Source organism: Ascochyta rabiei, chromosome 20 (genome assembly GCF_004011695.2).
Source record: "Ascochyta rabiei chromosome 20, complete sequence".
Lineage (NCBI taxonomy): Eukaryota > Fungi > Ascomycota > Dothideomycetes > Pleosporales > Didymellaceae > Ascochyta > Ascochyta rabiei.
Window position 1 is genome coordinate 274,785 of NC_082424.1, and position 16,527 is coordinate 291,311.

The 16,527-nt window shown below is 52.9% G+C and overlaps 6 protein-coding genes across 6 annotated transcripts, besides 6 other annotated features; 3 read left to right on the forward strand and 3 right to left on the reverse strand.

The window, feature by feature from the left end:
• Positions 1 to 243: 243 nt before the first annotated feature.
• EKO05_0010564 (uncharacterized protein) lies at positions 244 to 2,763 on the forward strand (the record flags this gene model as incomplete). The annotated part of the gene is made up of 4 exons (XM_038943503.1): positions 244 to 444; positions 515 to 671; positions 725 to 836; positions 891 to 2,763. 4 exons carry the CDS (start codon positions 244 to 246, stop codon positions 2,761 to 2,763), a joined length of 2,343 nt encoding a protein of 780 aa, XP_038793524.1.
• Positions 1,885 to 1,925: a tandem repeat.
• Positions 2,066 to 2,099: a tandem repeat.
• Positions 2,764 to 3,282: 519 nt separating the features above from the next.
• Positions 3,283 to 4,863, reverse strand: EKO05_0010565 (uncharacterized protein; the record flags this gene model as incomplete). The annotated part of the gene is made up of 2 exons (XM_038943583.1): positions 3,283 to 4,698; positions 4,753 to 4,863. 2 exons carry the CDS (start codon positions 4,861 to 4,863, stop codon positions 3,283 to 3,285), a joined length of 1,527 nt encoding a protein of 508 aa, XP_038793525.1.
• Positions 3,395 to 3,446: a tandem repeat.
• Positions 4,375 to 4,445: a tandem repeat.
• A 790-nt stretch (positions 4,864 to 5,653) lies between the features above and the next one.
• EKO05_0010566 (uncharacterized protein) lies at positions 5,654 to 6,632 on the forward strand (the record flags this gene model as incomplete). The annotated part of the gene is made up of 3 exons (XM_038943607.2): positions 5,654 to 6,286; positions 6,338 to 6,443; positions 6,493 to 6,632. The coding sequence occupies 3 exons, from the start codon at positions 5,654 to 5,656 to the stop codon at positions 6,630 to 6,632; spliced, it is 879 nt and encodes a 292-aa protein (XP_038793526.2).
• Positions 6,633 to 11,047: 4,415 nt separating this feature from the next.
• Positions 11,048 to 11,165: a dispersed repeat.
• Positions 11,166 to 11,794: 629 nt separating this feature from the next.
• On the forward strand, positions 11,795 to 12,256 carry EKO05_0010567 (uncharacterized protein; the record flags this gene model as incomplete). The annotated part of the gene is made up of 1 exon (XM_059637790.1): positions 11,795 to 12,256. The coding sequence occupies one exon, from the start codon at positions 11,795 to 11,797 to the stop codon at positions 12,254 to 12,256; it is 462 nt and encodes a 153-aa protein (XP_059493773.1).
• Positions 12,257 to 12,899: 643 nt separating this feature from the next.
• Positions 12,900 to 13,061: a mobile genetic element.
• Positions 13,062 to 13,284: 223 nt separating this feature from the next.
• EKO05_0010568 (Beta-aspartyl-peptidase) lies at positions 13,285 to 13,656 on the reverse strand (the record flags this gene model as incomplete). The annotated part of the gene is made up of 2 exons (XM_038947259.2): positions 13,285 to 13,348; positions 13,403 to 13,656. 2 exons carry the CDS (start codon positions 13,654 to 13,656, stop codon positions 13,285 to 13,287), a joined length of 318 nt encoding a protein of 105 aa, XP_038793528.2.
• An 885-nt stretch (positions 13,657 to 14,541) lies between these two features.
• On the reverse strand, positions 14,542 to 16,396 carry EKO05_0010569 (Tripeptidyl-peptidase I; the record flags this gene model as incomplete). The annotated part of the gene is made up of 3 exons (XM_038943480.1): positions 14,542 to 15,857; positions 15,916 to 16,132; positions 16,184 to 16,396. 3 exons carry the CDS (start codon positions 16,394 to 16,396, stop codon positions 14,542 to 14,544), a joined length of 1,746 nt encoding a protein of 581 aa, XP_038793529.1.
• Between the last annotated feature and the right edge of the window lie 131 nt (positions 16,397 to 16,527).

The following is a 16,527-nucleotide window of genomic DNA, read 5'->3' on the forward strand; positions in this document are numbered from 1 at the left end:
AACCTGGCTTGGCCATCAGCGGCCGAGGGATTTCAAATGCCACTGCAGAAGCTGGCAAGCATGACAACACGGAAGGGCGGCGCGTCGAGACGTTGTCCGGTGTTGGTGCACAGCTTGGGAGGGTCGTGTGTACATGGTGCAGGTGAGACGGGGAGAGGTTTCGAGCTTCCAGAGTCCAGGTCACTTTGCCATGGTAGGCCAGGAACGCGCTACCTGGTTAGTGTAGCGCCCGTGCCCAACCCAATGTTTGCAGAGAAAGAGCACTTGCTCGACCACTCCTCACTGTCGCCATCACCACGTAATAATCGAAGAGGCTCTATTATCCCTCTCCTTGACCGCAACACCCAGGAAGTCCCTGCCTGCACACGCCACTCTTACCCCGCCGCCCCGCCACCCTACACCTGGCCTCTTCACAACTCGTCTGACACCACTCTCATGGCTTCAGTACGTCTGACGGCGCGCCCTGCTGCCCTGCTGCCCCGCTCCTCTTCGCCGACCTGCTGACTGCCTCCAGCAAGCTCCCAACCAGCCGCGCCCCTACTCCGGCAGCTACCTCTCCAATGGTGGCGCTCCCTCCGGCCCGGCGCCCGGCGCTGTCCCGCTGCTCCCCAACCAAGGCCGCGTGATCCAGCAAGGAAGTGTACGAGTGCTCTGCATTGCTGATGTACGGGGTAAGAGCATCGCCGCGCACTCTGTGTTGGGCCCCCAGACTGACCTGACGTAGGAAACCTGCAGTCGCTGAACCAGCTCGCCGCAGACGCTCGCGCCAACTACATCATCCACACTGGTGACTTCGGCTTCTACGACGACCGCTCGCTCGACCGCATCGCCGACAAGTACGTACCACGCGCATGATCTGGAGTGGACGAAGAGGAGGCTAACCGGCGCAGGACACTCAAGCACGTCGCACAGTACTCTCCCCTGTTGTCTGAAAGCGTCAAGCGCTCCATCGCCCAGGCGCCACCACAGCCGCCGATCAAGGAACGCTTCCAGCGCGAACACCTGCCCCTCTCCGAGCTGCCGTTGTTCCTGAACAAGACATACACACTGAACGTGCCAGTCTACACAGTATGGGGCGCCTGCGAAGACGTTCAGGTGCTGGAGAAGCTGCGATCCGGCGAGTACAAGATCGACAACCTGCACATCATCGACGAGGCGCACTCGCGGCTGCTAGACGTTGGCGGCGTGAAGCTGCGACTGCTCGGTCTGGGTGGCGCCGTGGTCATGCACAAGCTGTTCGACAACGGCGAGGGCAGGACGACCATTGCAGGTGGCCAGGGTACCATGTGGACAACCCTGCTGCAGATGGGCGAGCTTGTCGACACGGCGAATCGAGTATATGATCCTACCGAAACACGCATCTTCGTCACGCATGCTTCGCCTGCACGTGAGGGTCTGCTCAACCAGCTGTCCGTCACCCTGAAGGCCGATTTCTCTGTATCTGCCGGCCTCCATTTCCGCTACGGCAGCTCGTACAACGAATTCAGTGTCAACCCCACCCTGGATCACTACCGCGGCAAGCTTGCTGCTTCCAAGGCCTCCTTCAACGACGTCTGGGACACTGTCAAGTCCGAGGTCGAGCCCGCCATCGCCGACAGCGACTCGCAGCAGAGACTGCTCAACCTGGCCCTCGAGATTGTCAACAAAATGCCCACTGTCGCCAACGGCGGCAACCCCTTCGGTGGACCCACCCCTGGCCCCCAGAGCGGAGTCATCGACGAGAGCGCCTTCAAGAACATGTGGAACTTCAACCTTGCTGATGCCGCCTATGGCTGGCTCGTTCTCGACATCGACAACGGCAGGATCGGCACAGAGATGCGCGCTCAGGGTTTCAACTTTGCCCACCGTGGTGGTAAGGTCGCGCCTCCAGGCCAGGCCGGACAGCCCGCCCCCGCCCCCGCCGTCGCAACCTCTGCCACCCCTGCTGCTCCCAGCCCTGCTCCTGGCACATCGCCTGCTCAGGGGCGCCCTGCTAACGCTCCAGCGAACGCTCCTCAGCAGCCTCGTGCGGCTGTCGCCACCCCGCCGGTCCCCCAACAGCAGGCCAAGGCTGCTCAGCCAACACGCACCGGACCCTCTCCTGCACCTGCGGCTGCACCGAAGGACTCCAAGGCTGCTACACCTCAGCCTACTACTTCGAACAACAACACGCCCGCGAACGCCGCTGCCGAGAAGGCTATCCCCAGCGAAGTCAAGTCAAACGGCATAACGGCACCCGAAAAGGGCCCAGCATCGCCTGCCCCTCGTGAGCCTGTGGAGCGCAAGGAGAGCAAAGGACTGTTCATTACAGGTGTCAAGGATGAAGAGGAGGCTAGGGGTCTTCTTGCCGAGGAGGACAGGTCCAAGATTGAGAAGCTTGAGAAGATCAAGCACTTCTTCGTCGCTCACTTCACTTCGCCTACCGACATGCACGCTGCTCTTGGCCGTGTCTCAGCAGACGTTAAGAACGCCAGGGGTGGGCCAGACAAGCCGAGCGTCAAGATCTACAACGAGCGTAGCAACACCCCCAGGTACGGTGCTGGCAGCTGGCAGGCGAGTAGCCGTGGTGGACCCGCAGGCACTGGTGGCTACAGGAGCGGAGGCGCTTCAGACAGCGAGGGTGGTCGCGGCGGACGTGGAGGACGTGGAGGCCGAGGCGGCGCTTTCCGTGGCGGCGAGCGCGGCGACCGTGGTGGTGGTCGCGGCCGTGGAGGACGGGGTGGATTCCGTGGTGGAGCGGGTGAGGGTGGTGCCGCACCAGCAGCGACAGGAGGCGAGTCATAAGTCCATGACGATCCTCCCACCCTTCACGCCCCCATCTCTGATACCCCTTCTTCGGATGTGCTGACGCAGTGAACAGAGCGGGACTGGACCCGTAAGGCTGTTCATGTGTCTTAGCATAATTTTGTTTCTGACGGCGAACTTGTCATACTTCGCCTTAGCGGGCGCTGGGTGTGTTCTTTTCCTTCGTTTCTGTTTGGCGGTGGCGGTGCTGGATGTCAGTGTTTCCGGCGCTTTCTGATCAGCATTTTCCACTTCGAAACGATAGATGGTCTGTCACCCCAAAGAACGAGAAAACTTTGGGCAGGATCAACACGGGATGAAGATCATGTCTTGTCAGAGTATGTATGTAATCGTATGATATGGGGAAAAAAAGCAGGTCAATATGAGCACGTTGTTGCACACCCAATCTGCCGTCAACTGCACGTTGTGATTTTTCTCTCCTTTGCTTCTATGGATGGTTATTGGGATATTGGATATTCGCTTCGTGATTGTTTGCAACGACGCCAATCTCGACGCATCCTACTCGTCGTCCGCCCAGCTCTGACCCTTCTTCATCGGCTCCAGCCCAAACGATTCCACCTTTTTAACACTCGGTCGTGGGGCTGGCTCCTCCGCCTTCTTCTCCGACGCCGCTGATGCTGATGCCGATGCTGGTGCTGGTGCTGATGCTGGTGCTGACGCTGCTGGCTCGACTTCGCTCCTGAGCTCGGGCTCCAACTTGCGGATATCTTCGTTCTTGTTGTCGCCCTTGCCTTTGATGGAGAACTCCTTGATCTTGGGCGCGTCGGCGGTGGTGCTGGGTGCTGATTTGGGACCAGAGGGTAGCTCTGGGAAGTCTGCATTTGTGGGGGGTTGCTGGGAGGTTTGCTTGTTGCCTCCACGGTGGGCGTGAGGTTCCTGAGCCCGGCTCTCGTGGAGATCGCTTCGGCCTCCTCGTCCGCCGCGCCCGCCTCGCCCTCGTCCACGGCCGCGCTGGGATGTGGAATCGCCGCCGTCATCGAACAGTTCTCTTGGCCCTTCCGGAGCGGCTCTCGGGGCAGAGACCCCGCCGTAGGCTCCGCGCGCTGCGCCTCTTCGGCGTTCCTCTCCTGTCCCGTCGAATCCGTCCTCTTTCTCGATATCCCACTCTCGCCCACCCTGCGCGTTCAGCTTCCTCTGTCTGTTCTTCTCCCGCTCACCCATCATCTGCTGCCGGTCTTTGCGCTCGGCTTTCTGCTTCTCGGCAGCCAGCTTCTTACGCTCGGCGTCTTGCTGCTTGAGCACAGCTTCGCGGGCTTCGAAGGCCGTTGCATCGGCCTCGGCGCGCGCGTGGGCGTTTGCTAGCGCGGCGTTCTTGCTGCGCATTGAGGCTAGCTTGGCACTGAGTTGGGCTTCGGTGAGGCGTGTGCGCTTTGAGCCTCCGGTCAAGGTGCGGTCGCCGCGGACAGAGGCGGTGGTTGGTGCGGAGGGGCCCGTGGGCGCGTCGGCGGGGGCCTCGTTGTTTTCTGTTGTTGTGGCTGCAGCTGCAGTTGTAGGCTCGGGCGCGGGCGAGGCTTCTCTGGCTGCTTCTGCGTCTTTAACTGCCTGCTCCTCGAGACGAATGTCGCCCACTGGACCGCCGCGCCCACGGCCTCCTCTTCCTCGGCCACGTCCTTCACCTCGACCGCGTCCTTCCCCGCGCCCACGGCCCCGTCCCCGGCCTCCGCGGTCGGCATTTCTGGGTTCGCGTGGTGCTCTTGGTGCAAGGTGTGCTTGCGGCGCAGTCGGTGGTGCAGCCTCTTCAAGCGCAGGGATGAATTCCGGGGCCTCTGCGCCGAGGGTGCTGCTCTGCTCTACAACAGGCTGGGAGATTGGCGTGATGTCGTCATCGAAGAAGAGGTCGTCGGTGCCCGCAGTCTGGGCGAAAGGGTCTATGGAGGGGGTGTCGTACGTCGATTCGTAAGACACGTTGACCGCCTGGGTCGCATAAGCTCTATGGAAAAGGGCTGGAAGTGGTGAGGGCATTCATACAGGTGGTGCTGTGGTAGTCTGCGCAGGCGCTGTTGCTTCTGTTGCTGCTTGGGCCTTTGCAGGCTTCGGCGCTTCCTCTTCACCCTGGGGCGCCCATCTGGATTTAAGCATACTGAGCAGGTGGCGTGGAGAACAACAGGACACAAAAATAGAACGGAAGGTCGTAATAGCCAAAGATTGTGCGGCTCTGTGACTGTAGTGTGCGAGACGTCGTCGACTGCACCATCTATCAACCGATGTCACTAGCTTCCAATTGGCCGGTAGCGAGGACGATGAAAGCAGCTCTCCGCAGCGGAGCTGATTCGCGACATCCCCACGACCACCACCCACGAACTCAACTCAACCCTCGTTGCTCGGTCGCGTGAAGATTGTGCACGGCGTGCCAACTTGAAGCTCTCGGTGTCACTCTGACTTAGGTGACGTGTCCGAAGCCAATTTGCATGGACACTGTTCAACATCTCGATTGAAGATCGTCTGATGTCAGCTTATGATAATGCGGAGAAGCCAGGACGCCTACTGGACGCCCCTCACTTGCCATGCGAACCCCCTCCGCGTACGATGCAGTGCATCAATACTGATATGACACGACACGGTCAAGTGCTGGCGTTCTTCCATCGAGTCAGCTGTCCCAGTACAATTCATCTTCGTCTGCAATCATCGACACCTGTACCAATCCATACGTCTTGACACCACGACGATAAAAGCAGCACAGTACTTTGGCCAGTGCGACATCCGCGTTGTCGACGTGCCCGCCGCAGAACCTCAAGCCCATGAAGCTCTCATCGACATCGAGTGGTGCGGCATTTGTGGCTCCGACTTACACGAATACCTCCACGGGCCCCTCGCATGTCCGCCTCCATCAAATCCTCACCCAGCAACCAAAGAGCATATCCCGGTGACCATGGGCCACGAGTTCACAGGTCGTGTCCTCAGCGCCCCAGCCAACTCAGGACTCGCTCCAGGAACGCCCGTGATAGTAGATCCGCGCATCTTCTGCCGCTCATGCTCAAGGTGTATGGATGGCCACACGCACGGCTGCACAGTGCTCGGTTTCAAAGGGCTATCTGGCACCGGCGGTGGGTTCTCTGAGCGCATCTGTGTGGATGCGAAGATGTGCCATGTCCTTCCTGAGGGTACTGATCTGAGTCTTGCGACACTAATCGAGCCGCTGGCTGTGGCCTGGCATGCATTGGCTACGACTGGACTGAACGATTGGGCCAACAGAAGTGTGCTGATTATCGGCGGCGGGCCGGTGGGGGTAGCCTGTACGATCGTGCTGCGAGCATTTGGCTGCAAGTGCGTCGTCGTGAGTGAGCCGACAGAAGTGCGGCAGAAGCAAAATAAGAAGGTCGCTGATGTAGTGTTGAATCCTATCAAAGACGATGTTGGGGGTCGATGTCGAGAGCTGACGGCAGGAGAGGGTGTCAATGTTGTCCTTGACTGTGCAGGTAATCAGAAGGGTGTTGAGGCTGGTATGGACGCACTGAGGTATAGGGGCATGTACATGAATGTTGCGTTATGGCTTGGATCGCCTGTAAGTCTTTCACACATGACCCCATACCTACGTTATGCTGACACTATGTAGATGCAGATACCTTTCTTCCCTTTTATGCTGAAAGAGATCACGATCAAGTGTTGTCTCGCATACAACGACCAGGAATTCAAAGATGTCGTGGAGGCCTTTGTGGCTGGTACGTATTCGCAAAGTTGGGCACCCAGTTCACCGTTGACCTCGAGCAGGCAAATTCCACGGCATCGAAAGCATGATCTCGAGTAAGATTCACATCGACGATATCGTCGAAAAGGGATTCGAAGAGTTAATCACGAACAAAGACCAACATGTCAAGATCTTAGTAACGTCAGACAAGGCCAAGGTCTGAAGTGACTGTTGCGTGGCGTCAACCTATCATTTTATGAGAATATACTAAATCCGATACTTATATCCTTTCTTTTCCCTCACAGAAAAAGAACGCCTCTTCCCTCTCCCCCAATATCTTTTTCACTGACATCTCAATCGCATAATCACCACCACGCTCCGGCACTCAACACGGGTAACACGCATGTCCCACCGGCGGCAGAATCGGGCCAAACCCCATATGCTCGTAGGACGCTCTAATTGAGAATGAACAAGTAAATGCGAATTGTCGTTCTATAGCAGGGACACAACTTACCAGACAGTGTAGTTGATGGAAAACAGCGACGAGATATATGTGTTTAGAAGATTCTTTCCATGCGCCGTTTGACTCGTGCAGTTGCAAAGCGCTCACTTCCTGGTCAGTAAGACCCACGAGACCTTCACCAGCTAGATACAAATTTGTTTAGTCCGATGTGCAGAAAGACCAAGGTTCACCAAAACGTGGAAAGAGCGATGCCCAAGCGTCGTGTGCGATAGTGAGATTCTCGTTAAAAAAATCGTCGTCATAATCCCAATAGATCCTTGTCACAGTCTTCGCAGCTCGTTCGCCGGTCGCACCGTTGACTGAAATCATATCAGATCTGTCTAGCAAGTCGGGTGTCCTTCTTCTACAAGGGGTGGGTTGCTTACGGAAATAATTTAAAGAGGTAGGTGTTCTTGAAGTCGAGGGTGTGCCGGAAGCACTGCCTGATCTCAACCAGATGTATAAGGTGATTACATTTTAGAGCGTTGCGAACGAGACAAAAATTGCTCCAGCTATCATCTTCGTATATCGTATTCGTGACTATGCTTCATCTTCTGGTTTGTCCAAGAAGCCTTGCGTTTCGGGGAAAATCTCCCCTGCTGGTGAAGCTGGGATGTGGCCATACTCATCTCGCTTCATGTTCGCTTTTTAGATTTGGACGGAAAGTAGACGACACCAAGGGCGGTCGCTTTGCTGGAAAGAGAGCTTTGAGGTGTGCAAAAAGACAATTTGGCACCATCACCCTTAGACGATCGGCTTTTCATTCACCTTAAGGACAAGCTATCATGCAAGAATGTTCTTACCAAGATAGGTAAGCGTTGATCAGCCGTCGATAAGCTGGTGCTGTACCTATCGTTGTGGCCGGCCTCGCATTGTTGATGGCTAGCACATACGCGAAATACAGTGCTGATACTGGATGCTTAATGTCAGCCCAGATATAATATCAGACGAAGGGTTCGCGTTGACAGACACCACTCACAGTTTCCGACCGAGGCAATCCAGCGCAATCTAGTGGTATACCGGAGTACTATACGACGTACCTGAAATCTTCACACAAATCTTCACTCGCAGACATTGCCGTTTACTCCCTTGCTCAGGCAGAAAATAAGAATGTTGGCTGTCCATTCGATCCAAAGCCCTCCAAGCCGGCCTATTCGAAGCTCGGTACTACCACGCGCATATCTGGATGGCGACAAGCTCCCCGCATCTCCTCCTCCAGAGCGCAAGGAAGTGCAGCACTCTCGAGAACCCGAAAATGGGCGGTTGACTTCTTTGACTACTACCAATGTAGGAGAGAGGAACTGCGCTCCAAAGCTATGGAAGAACCTATCAACTTTCGCGGTTTCAGCGCTCCAAAGCCCCTGGTACACCGCGATGCTGCGTCTCCAGAGCACGCTCATTCATGCCTCAGTTGATTCCTTCAACCGCCGCATAGATTATCGTTATGTTATTGTCCCTATGACTACAGGCAGTATCAGCTCGCCTATGGGCCTTGGCTCTGACTCGCAGCCGGTCTCCATCGAGCTTGCTGGAACGAAAACTTATCTTGCGGCTTCCTAACAGTTCACACTCGAATAGACGCTGCGACTAGTAGATGGTCTGTCTGGAGCATATTATTTGGGTGCTTCGTGTCGAGGGGAGGATCCTGATGCGACGCATCTGAACCAATTCGTCCGTGTAGAGTGTGAACTCTTAGGCGGACTGACAGATGGCATGCGTGTCGCAAACGAATACATCATCGCACTTGTTCAGGCGTTCAAAGACAACTATCGGGTCGAAGTCGAAAGATTTGCTGGGACTGCGAAACATCTCGACGACATGCTTAACCTGTACGAAGCACATGAAAACGCCTTCCCCATTATCACATTGGACGATGCTCTCGCGCTGCCGGAGATGACTTGAGATATGTGGTATTATGCGGCAGAGGGACAGCCTCAATACGGGCGATGCCTGTCGCGGCTCGGAGAACAAATGCTGATTGCGAAATTCGGGGGTGCTGTCTGGCTTATTGAGATGGACCACATGAGTGTTCCTTTCTATCAAGCATATGCAGAAAACGACCGCAAAGCGCGTTACGGGGATCTGTTACTCGGCATGGGCGAGGTCGTTGGTTGCAGGACTCGTCATGTTACAGCCGAGCAAGCTTTAGGAGCATTAGCACGACACGAGGTTGACCCAGCAGAATACGGCTGGTACGTTGAGATGCGCAGGGTAACACAGCTTCTGACCACTGGGTGGGGCATCGGATCCGAGCGGTTTCTAGCATGGGTGCTGCAACACAATGATATTCGAGACATTCAGCTATTGCCCCGTCTCAAAGGCATGCTATGTGCTCCATGAAGAACTCATGGTGGATCTAGATTATTAGGGTATGATAAAGAGTTGAGAAATGAAGAAGTAGGGCTATGGAGTTAAACCCTAATAGAATGAGAAAAGGGATCAGTTTGCATTCAAGTTTTGTCAAGTCAGGTCCACTGTGATACTGCCGGTAGTATGAGATAAGAGAAAATCTATCCAGAGAACACTCAGGGCAAGCCACGGTGCGTGGCTTGGAACATGAAGTAAAACTATGTTAAGCGAATATGAGGAGGCTTTTTTTACTAGACTTTGCTGACCCTGCTGACGGCCTCATGGAACGGGGGGCCTGGAAAATTATCCCATCGAAGCAGAAGCGCTACAGTAAGAATACAGCGCAGGGCGACTTGCATCTTAAGCGCCCGAACACGTCTCCGTCACCGTTTTTCCCGGCAACCATGGCTCTACCAATCTCTCTGCGTTCGAAACCTTTACCAATCATTCACATCAATGGCTTTCCTGGGACCGGAAAGTTAACCATTGCACGAGAAGTCGTCAAAATTCTACAGGACCACTTTGCAGCCTCTAAACCAGGAGAACAGGTCAAGCTCGTGCATAATCATCTAATGATCAATCCCGCCGATGCCGTCTTGCACAGAACGCAACCAGGCTACCAAAGACTTCGCAAAGCACTACGGGACGCTGTATTCTCTACGCTGAAGAGCGAAGCCGCCACATTCACTACGGCCTACGTGTTTACCGACTGGCAGAGCGGTGATGACGTTGGCGCGGAAGTGTGCAAGGATTTCCAGTCCGTGGCGCATGAGCGAGGGTGTGACTTCATCCCCATTATCATTACCTGTGACCAGACGGAAAATATCGCTCAACTGCGCAATAGCGATAGAGGATTTTGACACAAGGTCACCGACGCTGAGCTCCTGATACAATTTCGAGAGCAATCATACCCACCGCCGGTCTATCAGTTTGAGCAGGTGGAAACGCGCTTGGAACTCGACGTCAGAGGCGGAGGTTGCACCATATGCTGTCGACTAATGGCTAGAACACCCTGCTGCTCATTTTTCCAACTCAGCTGATATGAAAGTTGCAGCTAGACACTTCTTCTCGCTGTTTAAAGAGCGGCACATTACTCTCTTAGAGCATACATCGCTACTATCATTTCAACCTTGCACTTACTACTCATATATTAGCATTACGCTAGGTATCCTAGACTATTAAACTTAAACACGTTTCGAGCACGACTATCAGCTAGTTCACCTGGTAAGGTGTCACACTTATTATACAGGTCTTAGCTCGTTGAGAACAACTATCTTGATTTTATTTTAATTTACCTGTGATTCACTGCCACATATACTGGCGGCTGAAAGGACACAGACCTGCTACAGGACTCCCGTCAAGGGCCACTACGTGTACATTCAATGCATCCCAATAGAAAAAAATCTCATATCAGCGTCTCTTCCTACAAACTCTCACGAAGAAGAGCGGACTCCACAATGGAAGAATCCTGGGATGAACCCATCTCAGGCGGATTGCGTCCAAGATTGGATTGACAAGACACTCGATAGACAACAAGGATAACCCTAACCCAAGCTACACCCAAGGGCTCTGTAGCCCCAACAATAACCTGACCTAGCTCTAAGCCAGTTTACTAGCGCAGGTGGACCCTGATCTCCGCCGGTCCGGAAAAACCTCTAGGTTTAGGTAGTTGTGCAGGATGACCCGTAACAGACACCTTCCAAATTAGGTTAGCGCGATAAATGCACGCGTCCTGGCCAGGTGGTCCTGCAGGGTCGTTGAGGCCGTTTCTTGGTCGTCAACGCTGTGACCATCCTGGACTAGCACGTTTCAGGGCGTGTATATATCGATGTCTCCTAGCTAGCAAACAACTCAGTGCAGTTCTCTATTCTCTTCTACAGCGGCTGATTATGCCGCCAAATTCATTGTTGCTAGCAAATAGCTTCACGCCCTGCTCTATCTACGATATCTGTGGCGGATCAGACATCTACCATGGAACACAACGCATTCGACAGCCTTGTCAGACAGAATGAGAATACCCTCATGGCTCCTTGCATACACACCTCAACTACGACTGGAAACTCAGATGCTCTTTGGACTTACGATCTTCCTGAGACCTTTCTCATTTCTGGTCTACCATGTGCTTTAAACTCCTCTGCAGCACCTTACTGTGTATGCGAAGGCATGCATCTGCCATGTGACAACACATTCCAAGCTTCCGGCATGCCAGAAATAGCCCTTGGATCCAACAGTCCTTGTCTGTTTTCTGAACCTGGCATGGCTTTCCAATCTTCTATCCAGCGTGGTCAGAAGGCTATACCGACCCAGATGCTAATCCAAAACTCCCTCACACAGTCATCCAGCCATGCGATCCCGGTCCATCTACTCTTACTATTCCTGACCTCAACGTTGGCGAGATCTGCGAAAGCACCTCTTTGTTTACGGACTATCTGGACCAAGCCAGCTTTGAAATAGCTTCGGCCAGTATTGAGTCATCCGTTTCGTTGGACGGGAAAGTCCTCAACGACGAGATCTTCGGGTTGCAGGACCAAGCGATGGATGTGCATGCATTACAGGATACTCAGAAAACTGCAACCACCCCCCTCCAGCCTGACGGCTGGCTACCAGAGGACCTTGAACATATCGGCTTTCAAGACTCTTTAGGGAATTGGTGTTGCAGGCACGGGGACTGCGCAAACGATAGGACCTTTATGCGGGCGTGCGATCTACAGAAGCACTATCGGTCCCACCTGAAGTACTTTTTCTGCAATAGCGAGTCTTGTCCCTTGGCTCTAACAGGCTTTTTAACAAGAAAAGATTTGCAGCGGCATATGCGATCGCACAATCCGGACATTACTTGCCCCGAGCCAGGATGTAGAAGGAAGTTTGGAAGAGTTGATAATATGAGACCACATCATGTCAAAATGCACCAGAGTGCTAAAAACAGTATTTTCCCACCAGCATGTCGAACACAAGGAGTTCCTCTAAATCTTAAGCACAAAGTCCAAGACCAGTAGCCATGCATCCTGCATTACTTGTAAAGAACGGAGCAGGACGTGGATCTTTTATCGGGTCCCCGAGCGGTGTGTTCGAGTGAAACACAGTTGCTAGTAGGCCCTTCCCAGATACTGCCTCAAACTTGAGTCTCAGCGAAGTGGGATTCTTGTTGTGTTTCACGATCAATCTCTGGAGGCTTTCCTATATGAGTGTGACAAGGTTGAGGAATGCTTCTGGTGGCAAAGAAGAGAAGTCTGTTCTGGAGGCTGTGTCCGTTGGAACGAGGTCTATTCGCGCCAGTATATCTTTCTCTTCCGGCGTAATGCTTAAAACCACACCAAAAGTCTCGTCTAGTCGATTTGTGACAACAGTGCCTCTCTCGGTATCGGATGGTGCTGTTGCTGGCCCTGCTGAGCTGCTAATGAAGGGTGGAGATGAAGTGAAACTATAGATCTGAACCTCAGTCGGAGTGTTCAGAACTAGTCCGCAGCTTCCTGCTCCGGAATACTGCTTCAAAACATTGACAGCGGTACGCAATGTCGAGAACGCGCGCAGAAATGGTTCCAATTCCAAAGCTGCCAGGGTTTGCTTCAGCTTAGCATTGAGTTGATGAGGCATTGTAGGGTATTTCGCTAGGCCGATAGTGAGGGATTGGTCTGCAAAAATGTTGCGGTATCAATTGGGTGTCAATCGGACCGTCTACCCACGGCAGACGGCCCTAGCTTAGTTGGTCTCGGGACAGGTATATATTGCACTCTCCTAGCTAGACAGCAATATAGCGCAGTCTTTCCATTGTTCCCTACAGCGGCTAGTTACGCCGCCACAAAAAAAAAACATGATGAGTCAGGAGTGGGATAGTCGACCTTATGACTCCTGCTCTTGTTTGCGATCGTGACCCTGCAGACGCTACCGCAAAGATCATACTATTGCAATGGATCGATACGTCGCCTTCTTTGTCGACTGCGATGACGCCACAAGAAGAGGTGGGAAACAATTGGGCTGATCTAAGGACAGACATCTTGATAGCATCGCTCAGACAGGCCTGTTTTCACATGTTCGAGACAACTCTAGACGCGACTGTGGCCTTCAGAATGGCTTCACCACTTCCGCTGCTACGTTCTGCGTAAGCAGTTGTCACCAATTAGGTAATAGAAGAGGGGACATACCACACGATCGCCACCTTATCGTCAGCATAGATACCGGCACCGAGGATAGCCGTGTCTCTTACTCTATCAACACTCTTGAACATAGTACCACCGGTGGAGTCGGTCGCTGCAAGGTTCCCGTAGATGTCCAGAGCTGTTGCACCAACCGTCCCATGGCCTTCAGCGATCTCGCCGATCTTGGTCACATTTGCGTCCCAATAACCCTTGCGCTTCAAAATAGTGAAATAATAATTCGCTTCGAAACAAACGCCCATTTGAGAAACTGAGAACGATCTGGAACCATTAGCAGTTTCGAGATATTCATTTTCTCGTAGTCTGATGAGACAGCTAGCTTGATACTGGTTTCGCGGAAAGAAATATGTTGCATTACAACGAATCACACTGCTTTCTGTCGTTGTGTTGCTGGCTTTGTAGTCTTATTTACAACACTATTTGATCGTTCTTTTTCTCTATTGATTAGTTAATGACTTTTAACGTCGACAATCTTTGATAAGTGTATGGTCACACATGAAGATAAACGGTGGAGTCAGGGTGGACCCCTCCCTATCATGACCAGTTCATCATTGCAGTGCACCAAGCGGCGTTCTCAAGCATAGAACCCTTCGTCAGTGAAAAGGCTTCCACATATATGCAAATCCACAAGATGTATCACAGCTGCGTGCCTCGCAGATGACGCATGTATCATTGGTATTGCATAATTTTTGGGATTCGTGATCTGTAGCGAAACTGCGGAGAGATCCTCGAGAATTGCTGTAGTACTGCAAACGTCTTTTGGGACAAAACTCCTGATTTGGTTCTTCGGTAGCAATAGAAATGCGTCGAATGATGGGCAGTCATTGGGTCCAAAGGAGAGCATTTAACCACAGTCTTGACTGATGTTGTGCCCACTGCTGGCAAAAACCAACACCTCGTGCTGATGTTCTGCCTAGGATGATGATAAGTACACTGTGTCGCCAAATCTCCTCACAAAAACCCACATTGATATGTCCTTCAAAGCCGTTGGATGTGTAAGAACTTGTTGAATGATCCTATTACGAACATATTCTAAATTGTGGCGTGCCTGGTAAAAGGCTCATTTAGCCTAGCTGTATAGATACATGATGCTAGGTATGTAACCTCCACACATTGGCTCGTGAAGCTCAGGCAGTAGACGTCGCGAGGGCAAGCAAAGCCTCGTAATTGGGGGTGCCGAGACCTGTTGCAGGATCCCACCCAGTAACAGCGCTGAAACCTGCCCCAGAGATAACACCGCTACATCCCCCGATCTTGCCATTCTTGATGTCTGTAAATCCAGTGCTTGCAGTGTTGTATAGCCAAGGGTTAAGAAAACCAAGACCCTTTTTCCCAGAAGCAATTCGAGCACTGTTCAGAAGCTGGAAGATACCTGCAGTGGTCGGTGCGGAGCACGATGTACCAGTCACAGCGCCTGTGGATCCATTAGCCACAATAATAAAGTTGGTAGCCTGGGCGGAGATATCTGGATAGGCGCGGCCTGTGGAATTGAAATATTTTGCCACAGCGCTGTGGGTGCTGTCGCTTGCAAGCCATTTGTTGACGGTTGTATTCTGGTAAGTCGGTCGTCCAAAGACTTCAGAGAAACCGCCGCCGCCAGATGACCAAGCACTCTCAGGGGAGTTACCTGTAGTCCCGCCGACAGTTGTGACCCAAGGGCAGCTTGCCGGGAAAGCGGTCGTGAAAGAGGGCTTGCCGTTGACCTGGCAAGTGTTACCCACGCCAGAGTCACCTGAAGAGACGAGGATGGAAACACCGCGGGCTCCGAGTTGAGAGAATAAGTTGCACGCATTTGTTGCATATGATAGCGGTACAGTGGCTTCGTCATCGCCATAAGAGATGGAGAGTGTGTTGGGGAGCGAAGCTGCAGGAAGAGCCAGCAGGTAGTTCAAAAACTCGAGGTACGGTTCGTTTAAGTTGATGCCGCTGCCTAAATACGGCCCAAGACCAGCTGTGCTGTAGTAGGTCATTGGTACGGAGCTTGAGATGCTGCCCGCGTACTGAACGTCCAGATTAGCCTCGACACCAGCAGGCGATGTCGGGCAAGTACTGCCGCTGACCCCGGTGCATGTAAAGGATTTGCCTTTGTTGTTGAAGTATGCATAACTGGAGAGGAATGTAGTGAAGTCGGTTTTGATGGCATTCTCCTCGAGAAAGCCTGCAACTCCAAGAAGTCCTGCTGTCTGGTTTTTCGCGTTTGCGAAGTTATACAAGTTGGCCAGGCAGGTAGGTGTGATGCGGGAGCCGGTACATCCAGTCACAGCCTGTGCTGCTCCAACAGAGGATTTATCCTCTTCTATGGTGTGGTGCTCAGAGATAGTAGACCGAAATTGCTTCACGCCAAAGTATGTGGTAGGCTGGATCATATCCAGATGGCCAACTAGCGCTGAAGGAACACTGTACTCGAGCGCTCGCATGGCGCGCGTACTTGTTTTCTCGTTCACTATACCGAACTGTCAGAGCTGATTTTAATCGGTGGGCGAAATTTGGCATTTTTTTACCGTAAGTGCTGTATGTTGTCTTCAAAAGCTTCTCGATAGCGTTTACAGTTCCTTCGACGGTGAGGTAATCGCCTGCCACGCTGATTTTGTCGCTCGGTATCTCGCTCTGAAGCCATTCCTTTACCAGACTTACAGACTCTTCCTTGGGTCCGATCAACGCTAAGATCTGTTCGTGATCAAGATGGTTGCCGTATTGCGGGTTACCCGGGGTCGCGATCTGCGTATCTGTTCAGCAAGGTCGACTTGTCACAATGCAACAAAAACTTACGTCTATGGCCAGCTTGTGGAATTTGTCCATTCCTTGATTCGTGAGATGGATTTTCAGCATAATCGTCGTGGCATCTCTGTCAATGTTGGCTGACTGGTCCACGACCCACCCAGGTGGGCTACTCTCAATTTTTTCCAACACAACATTGCTGGTTGGTAGTGCAGTGGACGCGCACACCAAGGTTGCCAAAGAAGCAACGGTCGAAAAGCGCATAATTGCAGTTGGCGAGAACGCTGAGGGGCAAGCCGCGCTTTTTATCGCTCTGTATATACCTGGATGTTTAGTATCGCATCATTCGTCTACAATAAAAATCTGTTTGGACGGAGCCCCGCGTGTGCACCGTA